Raw genomic sequence first — 19,180 nt, 5'->3', positions numbered from 1 at the left:
TATTCTGACCAACAAAACAACACAGTATTATACTCATAACATTTAGAAATATATTCTTAAATCTTTCAAGCATATTCTGAAGTATTGTATATAAAATTTAAAACAAATACAACCCCAAATTCATAGCATGTTATAGAATGAAGTTAAGTAAAATTAAGCTTCTAAAATTTTAAAGTATAAAGAAGTCTTTCTAACGCCTAAAACAAAAACTTAATCAGAAGACTAGATCACTTAATTAAAAAACGGTCATCTCATCAGCAGTATTTGTAAGCAAAAGTATATGAAACTCTAGAAGTTTTCTTTGAAGAAAAAACTCAAATGAGAAACATTTATATACTGAAATATTTACATATTTTCTAATACCAAATCCTAACATAATACTGTACAAATGGCAATCAAAACATTAAAGGTTTAAACCTCTCATTCAAACTTTATGAATTAAAAGTATACACCATGAAATTCAAAATTAAAACAAAATAAACCCCTGTAACCAGTTTCATCAGTTCTTTCAGAAACTGCAAACTGAATTTCCATATGAATTTGTCCAGTAAAGATGGTCAGTAAATTATTTAAAAAAATTAAAACACAGTAATCACTTAGCTAAAATTGGATATTAACATTGGCATTGTTTTTTCAAGAAAATACACACTTTTGGTTAAATAAGATAAATTTAGCTAGATACATGTTCTTACTTTTTTTTATTTTTTGTCCACACCACGCAGCATGTGGGATCTTAGTTACCCAACCAGGGACTGATCCTGAGTCCCCTGCATTGGAAGTGCAGCGTTTTAACCACTGGACCGCCAGGGAAGTCCTAGATATATGTTTTTAAATGCGTTAAATTCCACCAGTATTTCCAGGGTTGGAGAATTCTAAGAAATATTCAATACATTACCTTATTTCTCTGATTTGCTGCTGTCAGCTGGAAGAATATAAGCCATTCGTGAAAGGCAATCAATCATACCGAACAGACTTAAGCCTCATCAGTCCAATTTTATTCTTATGCAAAGCAAAATTTTCTTTTGAATGCGATTTTTAACTTTGAGAAGAATAAAACAGAAAAAAGAGTTTTCAAGTGACTAAAGGAACTGCAAATGAGTTCTTTAGGGCAGAGACCCGCCTTGTTCAGGAAAGTATGGGGCAGACAGCAGGTGAGTAGTAACTTTTTTGGATGAGTGATCCAGTTATAATATTAACATACATTAGATTATAACTTCTATTCAAATGTAAACTCCTTGAGAGCAAGGACCTATTCATTTCTTTATAGTTCCAAGGTGCTTACCCTAAAACAGTGTTTTGTAATAACACTTTATATATTTTGTAGAAAAGGTGAGTTACTAGCTGGATTAATATATGGTCAAATGATCACTAAAAGTACTGCTATAATTCAGATTATTTGAATTACATAGTTGATTTATTCTTTACTCCAAATTTCTTAATTTTATGTAGTAAAAAAAAAAAAGTGGCTGGGGGCTTCCCTGGTGGCGCAGTGATTGGGAGTCCGCCTGCCGATGCAGGGGACACGGGTTTGTGCCCCGGTCCGGGGGGATCCCACGTGCCGCGGAGCGGCTGGGCCCGTGAGCCATGGCCGCTGAGCCTGCGCGTCCGGAGGAGCCTGTGCTCTGCGGCGGGAGAGGCCACAGCAGTGAGAGGTCCGCAAAAAAAAAAAAAAAAAGTGGCTGGAGCAGTACACTAATTGCATAGAACTCTAGAAACAAGTTAATGCATCATAATTAAAAATGTTTGAAACAGTTCTAAAGCTGAATAAGAAAAATACCACTTAGATTTTTTAAAGTTAATGCTAATACTGAGAACTGTTTCTGTTATCTGTAAAAGTATATTCCCTAAGAAAGTGGAAATTAAGAGAACTTACCTTGCTAAAACAATAAGAGATCAGTGAAATTGTTAGGGCAAGAAGAATGCTATACAAAATGAATTTCCTATTAAAAGCAGCAAAGTGGGTTTATCCTGTTAAAACATTTAAATGAAAGTACATTTGAATAGTATGTTATCATCACACAAAACTTTTATCCTCCAAAGAAAATAACATACAACATATCAAAAAATTGAGGCATTGCCCTGAGATGCTAATTAGCACACAAAATGGGGTGGGAGGTCAAGAATTTAAGTGGTACAAAAATGAAGTGCACAAGAGAGGTGCAAAAGTGCCTTTTAAAGTGTGGCTGGTTCCCCACCACCACCATTAGCCCCAGAAATCAAGAACACACATAGTTTGCCATTATAATGTATACTTCCTTCCTGTACTTTTATAATTAAAAATTCTATCTAGTATGGCAATGTTGACTCACGTGGAAAAGATTTAGTCTTCTTTGGTCACACTTAATACAGTTTTCTCCCACTTCCAGGCCTAATTTCAGTACTAATAATTTTAACATTTTAACAGAGGAGTATCTTAACCTCCTCTTTTTTAAAGACCCTCAAATTAAAAAGTCTCTAAATATGCTACTATGGTTTGAAATATAGCTTTCCATCACATATTTTACTTACGATTTAAGATTTTACATCTCAAAATCCAGTTCAAGTTTTTGAAATTTCCAGAACTAAAAACTTTAGTCTACTTAAAAAATTAAGGAATTATAATAGGAATTTAGTTTTCAGTACTGGTAATCTATACTAGAAGCACTGGTGTTCATTAAACGTGCATTTAGATGCTTACAGTCATAACTTAGAACATTATCATACTTCGCACTCTACCACAGATTTAGACATTAAGCATTTATTTGTAAGTCAAGTACGGAATTGGTTCTGTAATTCCAACTGTTATGAATTTCTAAATATAAATAGCACTTGTTTTTCTTCATGCCGGATTAAGATATAAATTAAATACAATTAAGTTACATTTAATCACCTCCCAAATAAGAGGGATAATGAAAAGATTTTGCTGGCATATAACTACTTAAGTCTGAGATATTTCACATTACTCTTCCCAATACTCCCCTAACTTTACATTAGTTTTAAGGCTATATATATACAAATACGTATATTTCCAAGTTAGGGAAAAAACAAATATAACAAAATTATACTACCTTTTATACACAGTTTTGATTTTGTATTCAGTGTTGTATTTATACCTTACATTTTAATAGTTTTCTAGTGGGGAATCTGCTTACTGAATGATTAAATTACATGGTGATTAAATACAATATTCAACCTAAAGAGACAAAAATACAGAAGGGCACAGAACAGTAGAGTCTTTTCAATGTGACAGATTTTAAAACTTACTTTCACATGCTTAATCAGAGGAATTTAAGCCTAAATTAAATTAGGTTATTTTTATATCTACAATTCTTTAAGCTTTTTATTTTTAAAGGCCGACAGCTAAATATTATCAACATGCTATATTTCAAATCACTAAATACATCTTAACTATTTGGATTCTAAAGACATGGGCTAATTAAAAATCACAGACACACACACACTCACAAACACACATACACCCCTACGATAGATTGTTAGATTGTCAAGCTTTGACAATTATTTTAACTGAACAGTAGGCAAATTCAGGCTGATAACACATCTAAATGAAAAAATAAGCAGCCTGAAAGAAACCCATTTAAAAATAGATCAAAGAACAACAGAGACTTAAATCTTTTATAGTCTTTCTTTCTAATGGAAGGGAAACAGTTCCATTTATGCCTTGAATTACAGTATTTTCCAATTAAAAGAGACTAACATCTTTCCCCATGAGAAAAATTCTCATTTACAATGGTATGGTGCTTTAAAATAAGGGCGGAGTAAAGGAGGAATTACACATACATGATTAAATTTCTTGTTTGTTAAATCAAGCTTTATTGATAAAATGGAATTCAGGATATCTTACTAGGAACAGCAGCAGGCCCAGCCAATCATGATAGCAAAAATGTGGCAGTCTCCTACTATTTGTAGGAAGCTGCTGCTTATCAATTAGTAATTAAATGTAAGGACTTGTAAAAGAGATGCAAAGAATCAAGGCATTTTAGCCCCAAGATTGATATTCTTATGAATATATTGTATTACCTGCAATACTCATGGCAACAAGGAGAGAACCTAGAACAGTTAAATGAAGGGACCAGCTTTATCGACAATGCCAATCCCACTGCCAAAAACATTAAACTAGTTTTCAATTAACTCCCTGGATATTCAGCTTTGTAAGATTTTGGAATAATTCTCCATAATCACGTGCACATTTGAGCGTCTAGCTGACATGGCTGCTGCTCTCCCTGTCCCAACCCCAAGTCCAAACACAGCATGACTTGAAAGGGCTATATATCTGTTGCGTCACACAACAAGCCAAACATTTCTTATAACTTTGATAGTGATTTAAAGCAGTTCATAATTAAATATGAGCATTTTATACAAGGACAATTATACTTTACAAAAAACAAAATCATACAACAAAAATTGCTGGAGTCTGATTTACAACATGAATTATGGTTTGAAATCACGTTTACATAAGTCTCAAATTTACAAAAAAAAAAAAATCAGTTCTGGGCTAGCTGTGGTACTGCTGAAGTTCTCTGGTGTAATCACTCTCACCCATGTCATACATGCCCTTCTTTAAAGTTGAAGATGGATGTTTAAAAGGTTCAAGGAAGTTGAGCTGTACTCTCCCTTGGAGGTGAAGGTAAACTCCATGGCTAGATGAGCAGTTTCACCACATATCATCAGTTGAAGTAGAGTCCTTTATAAAAGGAAACAAAGCAAAACAAGGAACTAAATTAAAACTTAGAGATGCATTATTTCCTGGGTAATGCAGAAAGATAAGGTTTTGTAAAGCTGACCTTTAGAATATAAATGTTTTCTAAAATATATAATATGTGTACATGTGTTTATGAAATATCAATATTTAATCTGTTCAAAGAATTGTGAACCCTTTGTTTTGTTTTGGAATAAAATATTTGAAATATGATTTTACCATGAGGTTGACCAAATGTATTTCTAAACCAATCAACTACTAAAAAGAATTTTATTTTTCTCTTCAATAAACCCAATTTATTTTTAGAACACTACCTTTACAAATTTTTATTGCATAAAAACCTCAAGTAATAAGAGATTTGAGGAAGTTTCATAATGCAATATATAAAATATTTCAGAGCCAGGCCCAAATGATTTTAAGTTACCACTTTTCTGTAATCACCATACGACAACAGAATTGTAACAGGAAACTTAACTGGAGAATAGGGCATTCTAAATGTCTTTATATAAACAGAATTCTCTAGTATTTAAATGAAATATGCAGGGTTCTTGGCAAAGAATGGGCATTAATGGAGATGGGCATTCTGAAGCTCTGTTACAGCTGCTTACAAAACTCAGAATTAATTCAAGATTCTGAGCAGAGATATTCCCAACTTCAAAAAAACATTTAGTGGCGGAAAACTTCTGAAGTTGATTGCTTGGAGAGGCTTAAAAAAACCAGAGTAATTAAAAGGGACTTTCTTCTTTTTTGAGTTAAATGGCCACTCACCATGATTATATCCTCAAGCACTAGAACTGTGGTGCTGGCAGAGTTCAGAGCAGTCAGGGGTGTGTGTAAGAGAATGGGTGCAATGAACAGCTCTGCAAAAACAGGTAGGAAGGATATGCATTTAGAGTAGAGGGGAAGGGAAAGCAGAGGGAGCTCAATGCCACTTACAGTGTCATCATTTTTGTATGGATTCAGTCTATTGTAAACGGCTTCAATAACATTCCGCCTAAATTAAGAAAAAAAATGCAGAAAGTTAATTCTTCAGAGCACAAAACTGCTTAGTAACGCATAGCCAGGTGTTCGTTAAAATGTCAAAGATACTCATACACTTAAATTATTTTAGTTCTATTTCTTACTGTCAATAAGTGAGCCATACTTTAAGATATTTGGGCCCCACTGTTAAAGTAGTGGTGAATTTATTCTAGAATGTAACACTCTACTAATGCAATTAATAGAAGACAAAATAGTCATGGCTTGGAAAAAAAATCAGTCTATATGGGCTACTTCTGTTTGAATTGGCATTTAGTGGTTATGAGTCAGAAATGACAATGCAGTTCTTAAGATATAATATTAATATATTCTGGTTAAGAGCTGAATGTTGTGAAGTAGAAATAACTTCAATATCTGTTATGGTAAAATAATTTAGATATTTTACACTTAAATTTCTGCTTTTCATAATGCCCCTTTAAAAAAGCGCTATTAAAACTGAAATGTCAAATATGACATTTCCCTGGCAAGTCTAGGAATTACTTTTTGTATAATATTTTATTAAAAAATCAGTAGTGGTATTTATAAGTTATAAGCCTCCCTACTTACAAAACTGATTTGAAGCAATTTTATTGTCATTTCACAGATCATATCGGAAGAAACAATTTCCAAAAAATAAAACCTTCAAACAGGAAGTTTTACAATTACATGAAATGATTAAAGAACATGGCTACACTTACAGATCAAGTGGAGGATCAAGGAAATTAGTCAATATATCTTTGTAGGTCAATTACATGGATATCTGAGGTAAAAATGTTTTAAGCCTTGAATTATAAAATTGCTTAAAGTCTCTACTGTAGTTTATAAAGATGTAAACTTAGTATCTAACACATATTAGCCCACAGTTCTAGGAACTAAAGTGAAAAGAGAAAAAAAGCAAGAAATGCATTTACCTATCTTGCCTTACACCAAAACCCAACCAACCAGCATCAACAACCAAAAACACTAGGAAAATCAGAGATACAGAAAAATGGCCCAGATGGAAGAAGAGAAAAACGCTCATCCATGGGGTGTTCAGTTATCCAGGGATTAAGAAAATCAAATTATACTAGTAGGAATAATAATGATACTTAGAATTTTGTAGTACTATGTAATTTAGTTTAAAAATTTCTTTCACTGTATTATCTCATTTATGCTATATGAGGCAATCAGTGTAATCCAAGCCTCCACTGAAGACAGCCTTCAGTGTAATTAGTTACAATGATATTCTGATACCTATTCTAAGTAAGCACCATATATCATTAATACTGAAAAACACCAAACCACAGCTTAAACATTTTGAATTCACTTTAGAAATTAGGTAAATACACATTTGATCAACGGACACCTAACATTTTCATGTACAGAGACAGATGGTAAGAGTACGCAGACTATAACTTACTTGCTTGCCAATTCACCCCCTGGTGGGAGGCTGGGGATGTTCTCACTCGCTAATGTACGCATCACATGGACTAAGTCAGGGACGCCTTCCCCCTGCTTCTTTATGATTTCTGGGAATCAGAAGTACTTTTTTTGTAAGTGTTATCCAAATTTAATAATAATTAAAAAAACTGAAACAAAGATAACTTAGGTTTTTAAAGATGGCATTTACCACATCTGAGATTTTCTAAACTATATAAAAAAATAAAAATCAAATTGACCTTTGAAAATTGATGACAAAGGGATGTACAAAATGATACAAGAGATACAATACTTTCCAGAAACTTCAAAGAATGAAAATAAACAAGATAAAAATGTGAAAAATTTTCATATTAAAATCAATGTATTACCATAATCAGGGATATGTGTGTACAAATGAGGATATTCCTCTTAAGATGCCAACTAATTACATCTGAGGAGATTAACTCCTCTCTTTAGACTGGAAACATGTTTCCTGAACTTTGCCCTGAAAATACAGTACACAGATTTTTTAAAAAAAATAATTTCAAGATTTGAAAGAAGGAAAAAAACACCTTTAAGTATGGGGGATTTACTGATTATATACTAACCCAAATCATATTTACATATGTTTATATTTGCAAAATGATAAGTAGCATGTGCAGAATAGGTCATGTACTTGAACACCACTCTCAGCTTAACTTTTGTCTAAAGTATCTTTAAGTAATAAATAGATATATACCATTTCCTTAGTTGATTGTTTGAACAAAGCCTACAGAATGGAAAAAGGCTAAATTTCAGGACAAAATTTTTAAAAAGAAAAAATTTGATAAACCATACAACTGTATTTAAAATGGTTAATTTCAAAACATTCAGTTATTAAATGGATAGAGTGATATGATCGGCACTGTTGCCATGCAGATGCATATTGTTATTCATACCACAACATACCAACCATTATGCACAGACAACTTAAAGAGCTCTCAAACTATTCACTTTAAGTACAGGAAGTCTTTACCTGGAGTTTCAGCATATTTATTCTAAACGTAAGATCATGCCAAGGATATTTTTAAGTTATATGTTCAATTTTTTGTTTTCCATTATTTACACTAAGAAGTTTTCTTTGTCATCATTGTAGATCATTCTAGTTCTCAATTTGTAAATACCTTTGAAAATAACAATGCATGTAAAGACCTTTCATCCTTTGATCAAGCTTCAAAATATTAATTCATCATTAAAGCCACATATTAAAAGACAGACATTGCTACCCATACTTCTTTAAATGGCTCAAACTGTCCTTTGAGGATTAAGGCCAAATTTTACCATCTTTTATTTTTTGCTTTTTTAAAAAACCAGTCTTTAATCTGAACAAAAAGCAAGGATCTCAGATTTGGTTTGCCAAGTTCCTTTATTGTATAATCTTTAACATCTAGTATATTTATTCTACATGATTCTAATGCTGGAAATTTGCTGTACAAAAATAAAGGAATTTGATGTTGACCTAAACTGCACAATTTCACAATCTAAAGCTGTAATACACTTAACATACAGTCTCTGCTAAGCCAATACAATTATTGGATAGATAACTAGATACAATATAAATGAACACTGATGATAAATTCAATCAATGATGGTTTCAGGTCTAAAAACATTACCTTGAATCATCTATATTTGATGTTTCATACATCTCCTTTGTTAAAATATAAAAATTAGGATATTTTAATTGTGAATAAAATTACAGGAAGACAAATTCTTTAAAAAAATAATATAAGACTTTAAAAACAGTTATATCTCCTATTCCACATGGGACAATACACTTAAACTATCTGACCATTAATACTACACTAGCCTTGATTCTTTGTGCTTTAAAAAAGAAAAAGAAATTTTAAGAAATATTCCTTTAATTGCTCTTGGACTATACATTTTAATTAGAATTATAAAAAGACCGAATGCTTTTATTAAGGAATATATATGTATAGAATATCTATGTTCCACATACTCATGTATAAACATATTCTGCCCCCCCGCCCCTCCACCAAGCCTGAGGGATTCTATCAGTTATCTCCAAATTAGCAACTTTAAAGCTTGGGCAGTCAGTAGCAAATAAAAATACATACATGACACAAGTATCCTCTTAAACTGGCTTAGAAGGACCACAACCTTAAGTGGTATGGTTTAAATCATGAGCTGAATCTTTTCACAACCCTATGATATTTAGAATATCATAGGAGGAGAGCTAAAAAGCCTTTGTCCTTTTCTGTGGTGTGGACAGAGAAGCCAAAAGTATTCAAAGCAAATAAAATGAGGTTTAATAGGTCACAGCAATTTAGTGAAGGCATGTATTTAAAGAAAGAAAAAAAGAAAAAGGTATTCAGTGCCTGTTTTGGAAGCTGATTGCAGTATTTATCACTTTTTAAGATATATAACAACTTTTACAATGCAAATAGTTACATTCTTTCTATGTTTTACATTCTTTCTATTAATTCTTTCTATGTTTTTAAATATAGTAGTGGTTTTTAATTACTGTATTATTTAACTAGATGCAGTCTCATCAAATCTACCTCAGTAAATAATACTGTATTTAATTTATGACATAATAATCTCCAGTTGAACAATACAAGTATAACAACACTTCAACATACCAAAAATATTGAGGATTAATGTAAAGCCTGTTCAGGTGGCAATTTTTGCTTGATAATAAGCAATATAAAACTTAATATTGTAACATAAAATTACTTATCTAAAGCAATTATTTAGAATTGCATCAAAAACTTAAGAGTGCACACTAAAGAGAAAAAATAGCAATTCATTTCTAAAATTTGACCCCATTTCACAGTAAATAAAACTAATTATTTCTTTAAATTGATAAGAAAACATGTACACTCAGGTTAAAGTGCCAATAAATTAAATATCAACATATCCCAATACATATTCTTCTTCAGGTTTCATATTTTTCCACTAACCAGCAGTCTGAACCAATGTGCTATGACTTGGTAGCATTCTAAATATTTTATCTCACTGATAACTTATATTGAAATGAATCACTTAAAACAAAAAATTTCCAAGATCCTTGGAAACAGTGAGGAAACAAACTCATTGAATAGTATGTCCAGTGAATGAAATACTAAATACTATATACACATACTAGATATATCACTATCAAGTAGGTGAGAGAAATAAAAACAAAATAGCAGCTCCAGACAGTACTGAAAAATCAAAACCAACCATAATTCTAATATCAGACTAATTATAATTGGTATCAAACAGCAAAAAGGGAGAAAACAAAATTAAAGTGCATATTAATTTTAATAATGCAGGCACAGCAGGATATAATAGTGTATCAATGTTTGCATGCTATTAAAGGTCTTTAACGTGCAATGTAATGACATTAGGAGCCAAAAATGCATTTTAACACTATTATTGGCATGTCAAATTTTTCTCCTTAAAGAAACTGCATAATCTAATGCTTATCGCATATATGCAGTAAACTGGAGTTCTCTGGGGAGACTTAATAGTTATGGCAAATAGTAGCTGCATCAATGATCATTTAAAAGTTTTTCAAATATTTAAAGGCATTACACTTGAGCTACAAATACCTTTCTAATTGTCTCAAAGTAATTTGCAGAATTATGACAAATACACTTCTGTAATTCCCAACTTATTTCTTGATTTTATTCAGCATTTATATTTCTGCCAGGTAGAGATATATGCCAGGTATGTCTTCTATTCAGGTTTATGTTGTCTAGGTGAAACAGTTTATGGCTTAGGCAAGAAGCTTTGGAACAGTTTAAAATAAATTTTTAAAAGCTGTGGCACATGAAAGTTGTTAATAACCAGGCTATGATCTTCAAGTTATTTTTTTCAAGTCCCAGAGACCTTAAATTCATACACACAGCTTTACACAGAAAGATGGTATTCAAATTATCACCATCATAAAAAATCTGTTTATAATTAAATAAACCACAAATTAGACTTTCCTGGCATAAAATTATTCATGCCAATGAATTCATAAAGAATTTGAAAGCACACAACACTTTAGCCTTTTTAAACAGAAGTATCCTGAACAGAATGTACTGGGCCATCCGAGTTGCTATTTCTAATATAACTGTGATAGGACAATAACAAATATCTAAACAGCTACTACAGAAATGCCCTTTCCCACTTTTGTACACTAAATGTCAAAGGCATGTAAAGATCTAAAAGCTAAAATGTTAAAGTTTGATTATGTTGAGGTTTTTCTTTAATAAAGCTACTTATTTTTTGTTAAATGATCCACCTTCTACTCTGCTTTCCAGGTACTTGTCCAACTCTGCCTCCTTCTTCACTGCTTCTGGCGATACTTTGGGTGCATTTGGAAAACAGATCAATATCACACTCATGTTGTCTCGACTTCCCTGGGAAGAAAAAAGTTTGAGAAAATATTGTTTTCTTTTTGCTCTTCAAAGCTTTGAGAACCTTTACAGTCACGCCAATTATACTTGTTCTAGTGAAAACATATATTGTTTTTAAGGAGAGAAAAATATACATGCACATGTGGAGTGGCACCCCCCAATACATATATTGTACATATGGTATACAGAATAACCAATACTCCAAAAGACAGGAGAGAAACACTACAGATTAAAAAAATGATTGTTGCAGTAGTAGTTTAAAGCTCTATAAAACAAATATTTCTGAACATTTACTGGTGGCCTACTTAACATGAAGTGATACCTAACACAAATACACATACATACATTCATTCAACAAGATAGAAAATTCTAGTGATATTCTTTACAACATGATTTGATCTGTAGTTACACATATACTTGAGAAATTTACTTTTTGACAAATTTACATTTAAAATAAATTATGGGGCTAATTAATTTGCTTCATAATAAGTAGAAATATGGAATTAGAAATAAAACTACATATATAAAGTTTATAAACCAGCTTTTAACTTTCATAATTTAAAAAAAAGGTTCAACTTTTAGGAAGTACATTTGTTTTTAAAGGCACCTAGATAATCAAAATGCTATAATTAAAATACTTGAATCAATTTTGGCCTCCCCAAAAATCAGACTTCCTCTTCTTATTAGTAATTGGAGTTCTAAAATTTTAAGTATTTAATTCCCCTATATGGGAAAATTGAAGTTATACCATTAATTTAAGCAAACAATACAAAGAATTTTATATTTAAAATATTGGGGGAAAATTGTATAAAAATGAGGCAAATGATAAGATACTGAACAATTTTTAAAACAGAGCATAATGCAGAAGAGATAAAGTAGAATCTGAGTCATAATTTACTAATATCTGAATCTGAACAAGTCTCTCAAGAAAACAGCTTTTAATTTAGTTAACAAGTATTTAACTCTCAAGCACTACAGAATAAACCTAACAAATGAATGCTACTTTTTCCCTTTTTTATACTAAAAGGGACAAAGAACATAAGCATCCTTGTTTGGTTCCCCCCAAATTCAGAAATTAACAACAATAGTGTGTACTACCAAGTTGTTGCTCTATTGATTTTTTTAACATATGTGTTGGATGTTACATAAACCTGATTTTTAATTAAGATTTTAAGTACAGCTGGCAGTTGTGCATATAAAACCAGAGAGAATATTATGTTGACTTTCTATTTCTGAGTTTTAAAAGGACATCAAATATACAGCCTCAGAACAGTTTTATAAAATCACCATTTGTTAAACAAACAAACACAAAGAATTAGTTAATGAGCATTATTGACAAAATAGAACTGTGGTGTAAAGAACACTGCACCTAAGTCAAGGACTTGGATTCTAGTCTTAGCGCTGCAACTAAAGAAGTAAATTGTGTAACATTTTTAACTTTTCTAGAAAAGGGAGCAGCATGTATCAAGCACACACTGTTTGCTAAAACTAGGTACTTCATATGTATACATGAGTTCATCAACAGTCTTATGAGTTAGATACTATTTTCTCCATTCAATAGCTGAGAGAGGTGGAACAATTTGTTCAAGACTATAGAGTACAAAAGTAACAGAGGTTAAGATTTGATTCTAGGTCTGACTCTTAAGTCCGCAGAGCCTTCTCTTGCTCATCTATATACATGATCCCATTTGATCATTCCGACAACCCCATGAGACAGGGTAATAATATCTCTCTTTCTCTCTCTTTTTTATACAATTAAAGAAACTGATTTTCCAGACAATTTAAATAGCTTACCTGAAGTCATACACAGTCTCATACCAAGTTCTTCTGACTCCATGTCCAAGGCTATTTCTATTACATCACACCAAATGATCACTAAATCCTCTGTTGGTGCTACAGATTCATTAGACCATAGTGTCAAAGTATTTCCATAAATGTACTGAGATATCACATGGTAAAAATAAAATATTAAAATTCTAAAATGCTTTTCATATATAGACACTGAGGCTTAACCCTCCCCATTCCTTTTTTTAAAACATGATACAGTCTTTTACCTTTGATAAAATTCCACAATAGTAAAAAGCTCAAGTAGTCATGGTTACTAAAAGACCAAACATTCAGATTATAACCCTTGCATTTTTGGTAACCGCGTAATTTATTTCTAAGAAGTATTCCTATGTTATTTTCATAATTGATGAAAAGTATCCTGCAATTGTACCAAAAACTTATTTCTGAGTACTATAGGTTCTAAGATGATTATATACTAGAGTAGTAATTAAGATGACATAAAATCGTTTCATCTAAAAAAAAAAAGTCTAGCTACCTTATACAAACAGGTGTCGACTACTTCATTGCAAACTTTCTCAAGGTCATCAGTGACTTCAAGTCTGGATCTTACAAAATCACAGAGCTCTTCATTTCCCATGACATCCCAAATACCATCACATGCAAGAATAATGAACTGATCATCTTCTTCAGATCTTTCAATATCATGGACTTCGGGCTCTGGTGACACAAGCTGCTCTGTAGGACCTTTTCCATGGACACATTTGTAATCGAAGTCCCCAAGGGCCCTTGACACAGCCAGAGAGCCATTCACACGTTGAATCATTACAGAACCACCTGCATTCTGAATTCGTTCTTTTTCCAGAGGATTACTTGGTTTGTGATCTTGTGTGAAGAAGTAAACTTTCCTGTTCCTACAAAGTAAACCTCTTGAGTCTCCACAGTTAATGAAATAAGTATGTTGAGGAGAAATTAAGACACCCACAGCTGTTGACCCACTTCTATCAGCACCATGTTTCTTCTCTGACATAACTCTCATATGTTCATCAATCTCCAGAAAACCTGTTCTGATTCCATTCTTTACATTTTCCACAGAAGGTGCTCCTGTAGACCCTTTAAAATCCTGGTTATTGGTGATGTGATCTAACAAATGCTCACAGCAGTATTTGGCAACCTGAGAACCAGCATGCCCATCATACACAGCAAAGAATGACCATGTTTCAAGTCCACTTGGCAAACCGATCACAGCCGTGTGTGCGTCCTCCATTTCAACTCGCCAGCCTTGCATGCTGCTTAGCCCATATCGCAACCCATTACCCTGCCCCTGGGCATTATGTTTTTCCATCTTTGGTTTGTCTAAAAATGCTCCCATTATGTCTTGATCCTCTAGGTCTGCAAAGGAAGAGAAACAGGAAAGTTAATAGCTATCTTATAAACAAACTACATATCCAACAACCTTTTTAAGAGAGAAGGAAATACCAAGAAAGCTTTAAATAAGAATTCACAACTCTTGTGATAAGCAGACACTCACTGCTGACTTGGAACCTGATGATTAACAAGGAAGAATTGGGGGAAAGGCTGTTCAGGCACAGCTCAGAATGTACAACAGGCAGAGAGAAGTAAGCATCATGATAAAAGTAGCTGATCTGACACTCTCCCCAAGGAACAAGTACTTGAAATAGAAAAGAGACTTGGCAGTGGCCATCAGCTTACATGAACCATGTCAAGTGGTTAAGTATGCATTGAATATGTGAATCTCTTAGGGAATCTCAGAACTAAGTTGTATGTATATATTAATCAAGAAAAAACAAATAAATGAATTCACAGGACATACCAAAAGCCTACTAATTCAAACATCTTAGTTGAACATTCAGGATTTTCCAAAGTTTGATTCCAAATATCTAGTTTTATTCCTACTACATCAACTCTCTGAAAAAGTAGAAAACGATCTACTCACAATGATTCAAATTTGCATGCTCCTTCCCTTAAGTCTTTCCTCCTTACTTATAGAAATAAGTATACCCATCCTTTAACGTCTAGCTCAAATTCTACCTTTTCCATCGGTTTTTCAGTCTCTGAAAAGCCAATAAGTTATTAGATACCTGTAAGTGGTTCAGCCTCAATTTTCAAGTTGCAAAGCAATTATACATACATATAACAAAGACTGTCATATGTAGATATAATAAAATTCATCTACTGTAACCTAATCTAGTGGTAATAACACGTATCATCATATGGTACTCTATAACCATTTGGTATAAACAAAAAAGGAGATCAAAAGGTCTAGGACAGCACTGTGGACAAGCCTGAAAGCTTAGCTAATCTAATCCTTTCCCAATAATCAAAAGCTAAAACCCTTGGTCTGGAATGAGCTTACACAAGGCAGGAAGACAGTTGGCCTTTACTAGAGTAATGGCCTAGAATGTAGAGCCTTGGGGTCCAAGTGATCAAATGAGCCACAATTTAGTTTTTAATCTGAAAGAAGGATACAATGAGATTTAATGGAGGTTAAGGTGAGATGGGAAGGAGTGGGGAAAAGTACCCCGGTAAATCAGGATGCACTTAGGAGATTAGGGGATTGATGATGCTAAGCTCTGAGAAGAAGCTGGGAGAGAGAAAGGAAAAAGAAAAACAACTCAGAAAGGAAACAGTTTCCCAGCAACCTCTCCCTCCTTCTCTATCCTACGAGGGCCAAATTAATACACAGCAGAGAAGTCTGGCTGATTGGTATGATAAAATGATCTCCTGCCTACTTGTCTGTGTCCTATTACAATTCCACTAATGGAGGTTAAATAATGAAAACTAGCCATTATTCATTCCTTATGGTGGTATTCATCAAATTACCTTTCTGACACCAAGTTGATACACAATATGGCAAGGGTGAGTGTTTTGATTGGACAAAAGATACAATAGTAATGATACCTTAATAGCAGACAATGTTTAAGATGAATTCTAAATCACTGATAAGTGTTTTACAACTGTTACCTGAAGTCATTCTCAACAACACTCTAAAGTAGGTAATAATATTATCTTCAATTTATAGATGAACTTTAGTGTGACTAAAGAACTTGGCCAACGTCACTCATCAGACAAGTTGAGGGGAGTCAGGTCTCTAATTCAAGCCTGCCTGGCTCTAAAGCACCATTTACTACTACAGCAATGGTCTCAGTCATGGCTGTACAAAAGAATTATCTGTGGACCTTTTGAAAAGTTAAGATTAAAAAAACCAGAATTTCCACAGTAGGGTTGGAATCTAGGCATCTGTGTATCTGTTGTAAAGATTAGATGGAAAGCCTAGATAGATAGGTAGATAGAAGATGATTAAGCCATGGTGAGGTTAAGTCATCTGCTGAAGGTCAACAGCAAGTTGCCTCATCTCTGTACCTCAACTCCTTTAGCTAGGCTAAAGGGGAGGTGGGAGGTGTTACAGTCAGCCCTCCACATCTTCGGGTTTGGATATGGAGGGCCCACCATATTCACTGTACTATATGCTATTTTATAGAAGGGACTTGAGCATCCACACATTCTGGTATCCATGGGGGCTCCTGGAACCAATCCCTGCAAATACTGAGGGATAACTGTATACTTAAGACACTTGATACCACCAATCTAGCATTCGTCATCTGTATAATGGGCATATATTAATACGTACTTCTGAATGTTGCTGCAAAGTAGCCACATAGAGCAGAGCAAACATGAGGAACTCAGCAAATGGAAACTATTTAATTATGACTACATTCCCACATACACAACACATCTAGATTCTGATATTACCTAACAGGGATCTTACTCTCCCTCTCCCTTTTATAGAAAAGTCCAGTAGTTATTTTCCAGAGATATATCTATCTATCTATCTATCTATCTAGATATAGATAGATAGATATATAGATATGAAACTACCAAATAATTCTTTGAAGATAAACAGGGTATGTGCTTTCTAAAAAAAAAACACCCCAACTTTTGAAAAATATATATTAGAAATATAAAAATTTAACAAACCAAGTCAATCATCTGATAAAATTTTAGGTCCAGCTCTACTGCAAATGCAAAAATATAGTCAAGGGCAAATAATTTTGTGTCTGGACTTTTACATACTGAAAATAGGTGATTCAGAAATCTTACCTCCTGGGATTCTGAATAATTTGTAGAAGCCTGGTGAAGCAGCCAACTATAGCTACAAAATACAGCAGATAGTTATATAAAAATAGTAGTTATCAGAAACTATTTACTTATAAATACTATAACATAGTACTTATAAATATGTCATACTTATAAGTACTATGACATACTATAAGTACCTATTAAGTAAATAATTTTTACTTTTAAAAAATACATAGTTATTTTCCATAAGTAGACTACTAAAGAGTATTTTATTTAGTCAAGTTATTAAATTGGCATGTATCTACAAACAGTAAATCCCAAGGCGATTCAGTTTGCCCATGAAAGTTTAAGTTAGTTTCTGAGAGAAATTCTAGTTCTCACCTAGTGTTAAATCTACTCTGAGCACATGCTGGGTCTCACCACAACACTAGCATTATCAGAGGATCTGAACATTTCAATACAAAGTACTATGACAGTCATAAGACTGAACTCATCTTTGATATAATCAGAAAGTTTGGTGACCCTTTTTGTCTTTTAAAACCCAACAAACTCCCAAATTGAAAAATCCTAAGGCTGAGTCAGGAAGTATTCATTAAAGTTCAGCAACTGCCTTTTATTTAAGTAAAACCGATCTCACAATCAAAATGAAGAGTCTTGAACCTGGTCATTTGGTTTAATCCACTCAGAATTATCCCAAGTTAAAAAAAAGCTCTATATATTCATTCCACTGTTAAGATCCCTAAGCACCATATTAGCCATGAAACAAGAGTTATTAAACTGACAATTCTGGCAGAGTCCTTTAGTAAAAAATCGAAGACTAAAACACTACAGGGTTCTTTTCTGTTTACCTATGGACACACAGTATATAATACAGAATGCCCTGGTGCTCCACTAACAGAGGACAAAATAGACTATGTAAACAATGTTGAGAAAATTATATTCTCTTAGTAATTGATATCAGAATTGTTCTTACAGCAAGCCCTACTTTTTCTGAGAAACACTACTTTGATCAGATATGTAAGTAAGGGGTTAAGGATCAAAAGATATACTCAACATAACAAAAGATCACTGCTAAACAAGCATTTGAAGGAGGGTAGATGCTGTTTGATGAGCACTGAGATAGGTTTGATTATAAAAACTGGGGAGGAAAATCTGGACTAGACCTCCATAAGAAATAAGAAATCTAAAGGTTGGGGGAAATCCAGAGGGAAAAAACTATATGGCAAGAGAGACTTGAAGCTTCTTGGGGGAAAAGGGAAAAAATGGAATACCAGTTAGCAGCACTGGTAGCAGTGTATAACATGGCAACATTGAAGTCATTTGCAGTGAGGAGTGAACTCTCTACTACTACCAAACCTTTGGTATAGCCTACATTGCCCACTAACGCTTATGTATGAATAGACTGTCAAAGATGAGGACAAATGGTCAGCTGACCTCTGGAATGCACACTTACTGAACAATAGAATACTAAGCAATTTATTGCACAGACGGGGTTCAGAGAAAGTGCACAAAGTCCTTGTGGCCACATCTCTCTGCAAAGGATAATCTAGGCTACATAAACTACTTTTAACTTCCCAAGCTATGAAACAAGGTAATTCATAAATTATATTTTGTAATCCAAGGCAACCATCTCAAAGTTATCTATGGTAATGACACATAAGCACATGGACAAAATTTAACACAATTTGAGGAGAAAAAAAAGATCAATCTTGGGTAATTTTTCTCCCATTTGGAGTCTGAAATTTCTAATCATTACAAAAATAGTCACACATTTATATGTACAAATTTTATTTTG

General features: G+C 33.1%; 1 protein-coding gene across 2 annotated transcripts in view; it reads right to left on the bottom strand.

Moving 5' to 3' along the window:
* Nucleotides 1-3,603: 3,603 nt before the first annotated feature.
* The window catches only part of PPM1A (protein phosphatase, Mg2+/Mn2+ dependent 1A), a 43,487-nt gene continuing 27,910 nt past the window's right edge, over nucleotides 3,604-19,180 (bottom strand). The window contains exons 2-7 of one of the 2 annotated variants that reach the window (XM_032622714.1): nucleotides 17,407-17,458; nucleotides 13,823-14,676; nucleotides 11,385-11,502; nucleotides 7,113-7,221; nucleotides 5,633-5,690; nucleotides 3,604-4,681 (exon numbers count right to left, since the gene is read on the bottom strand). In XM_032622714.1, coding sequence (XP_032478605.1) covers nucleotides 4,652-4,681; nucleotides 5,633-5,690; nucleotides 7,113-7,221; nucleotides 11,385-11,502; nucleotides 13,823-14,656 — 1,149 coding nt within the window. In that variant the 5' untranslated portion in view covers nucleotides 14,657-14,676; nucleotides 17,407-17,458 and the 3' untranslated portion in view covers nucleotides 3,604-4,651. The remainder of the gene's footprint in view (nucleotides 4,682-5,632; nucleotides 5,691-7,112; nucleotides 7,222-11,384; nucleotides 11,503-13,822; nucleotides 14,677-17,406; nucleotides 17,459-19,180) is intronic. The other variant, XM_032622713.1, reaches the window with a different exon arrangement.

This window comes from Phocoena sinus, chromosome 2 (genome assembly GCF_008692025.1).
Source record: "Phocoena sinus isolate mPhoSin1 chromosome 2, mPhoSin1.pri, whole genome shotgun sequence".
In the NCBI taxonomy this organism is placed as follows: Eukaryota; Metazoa; Chordata; class Mammalia; order Artiodactyla; family Phocoenidae; genus Phocoena; species Phocoena sinus.
This window is presented reverse-complemented; position numbering and strand designations above follow the sequence as displayed.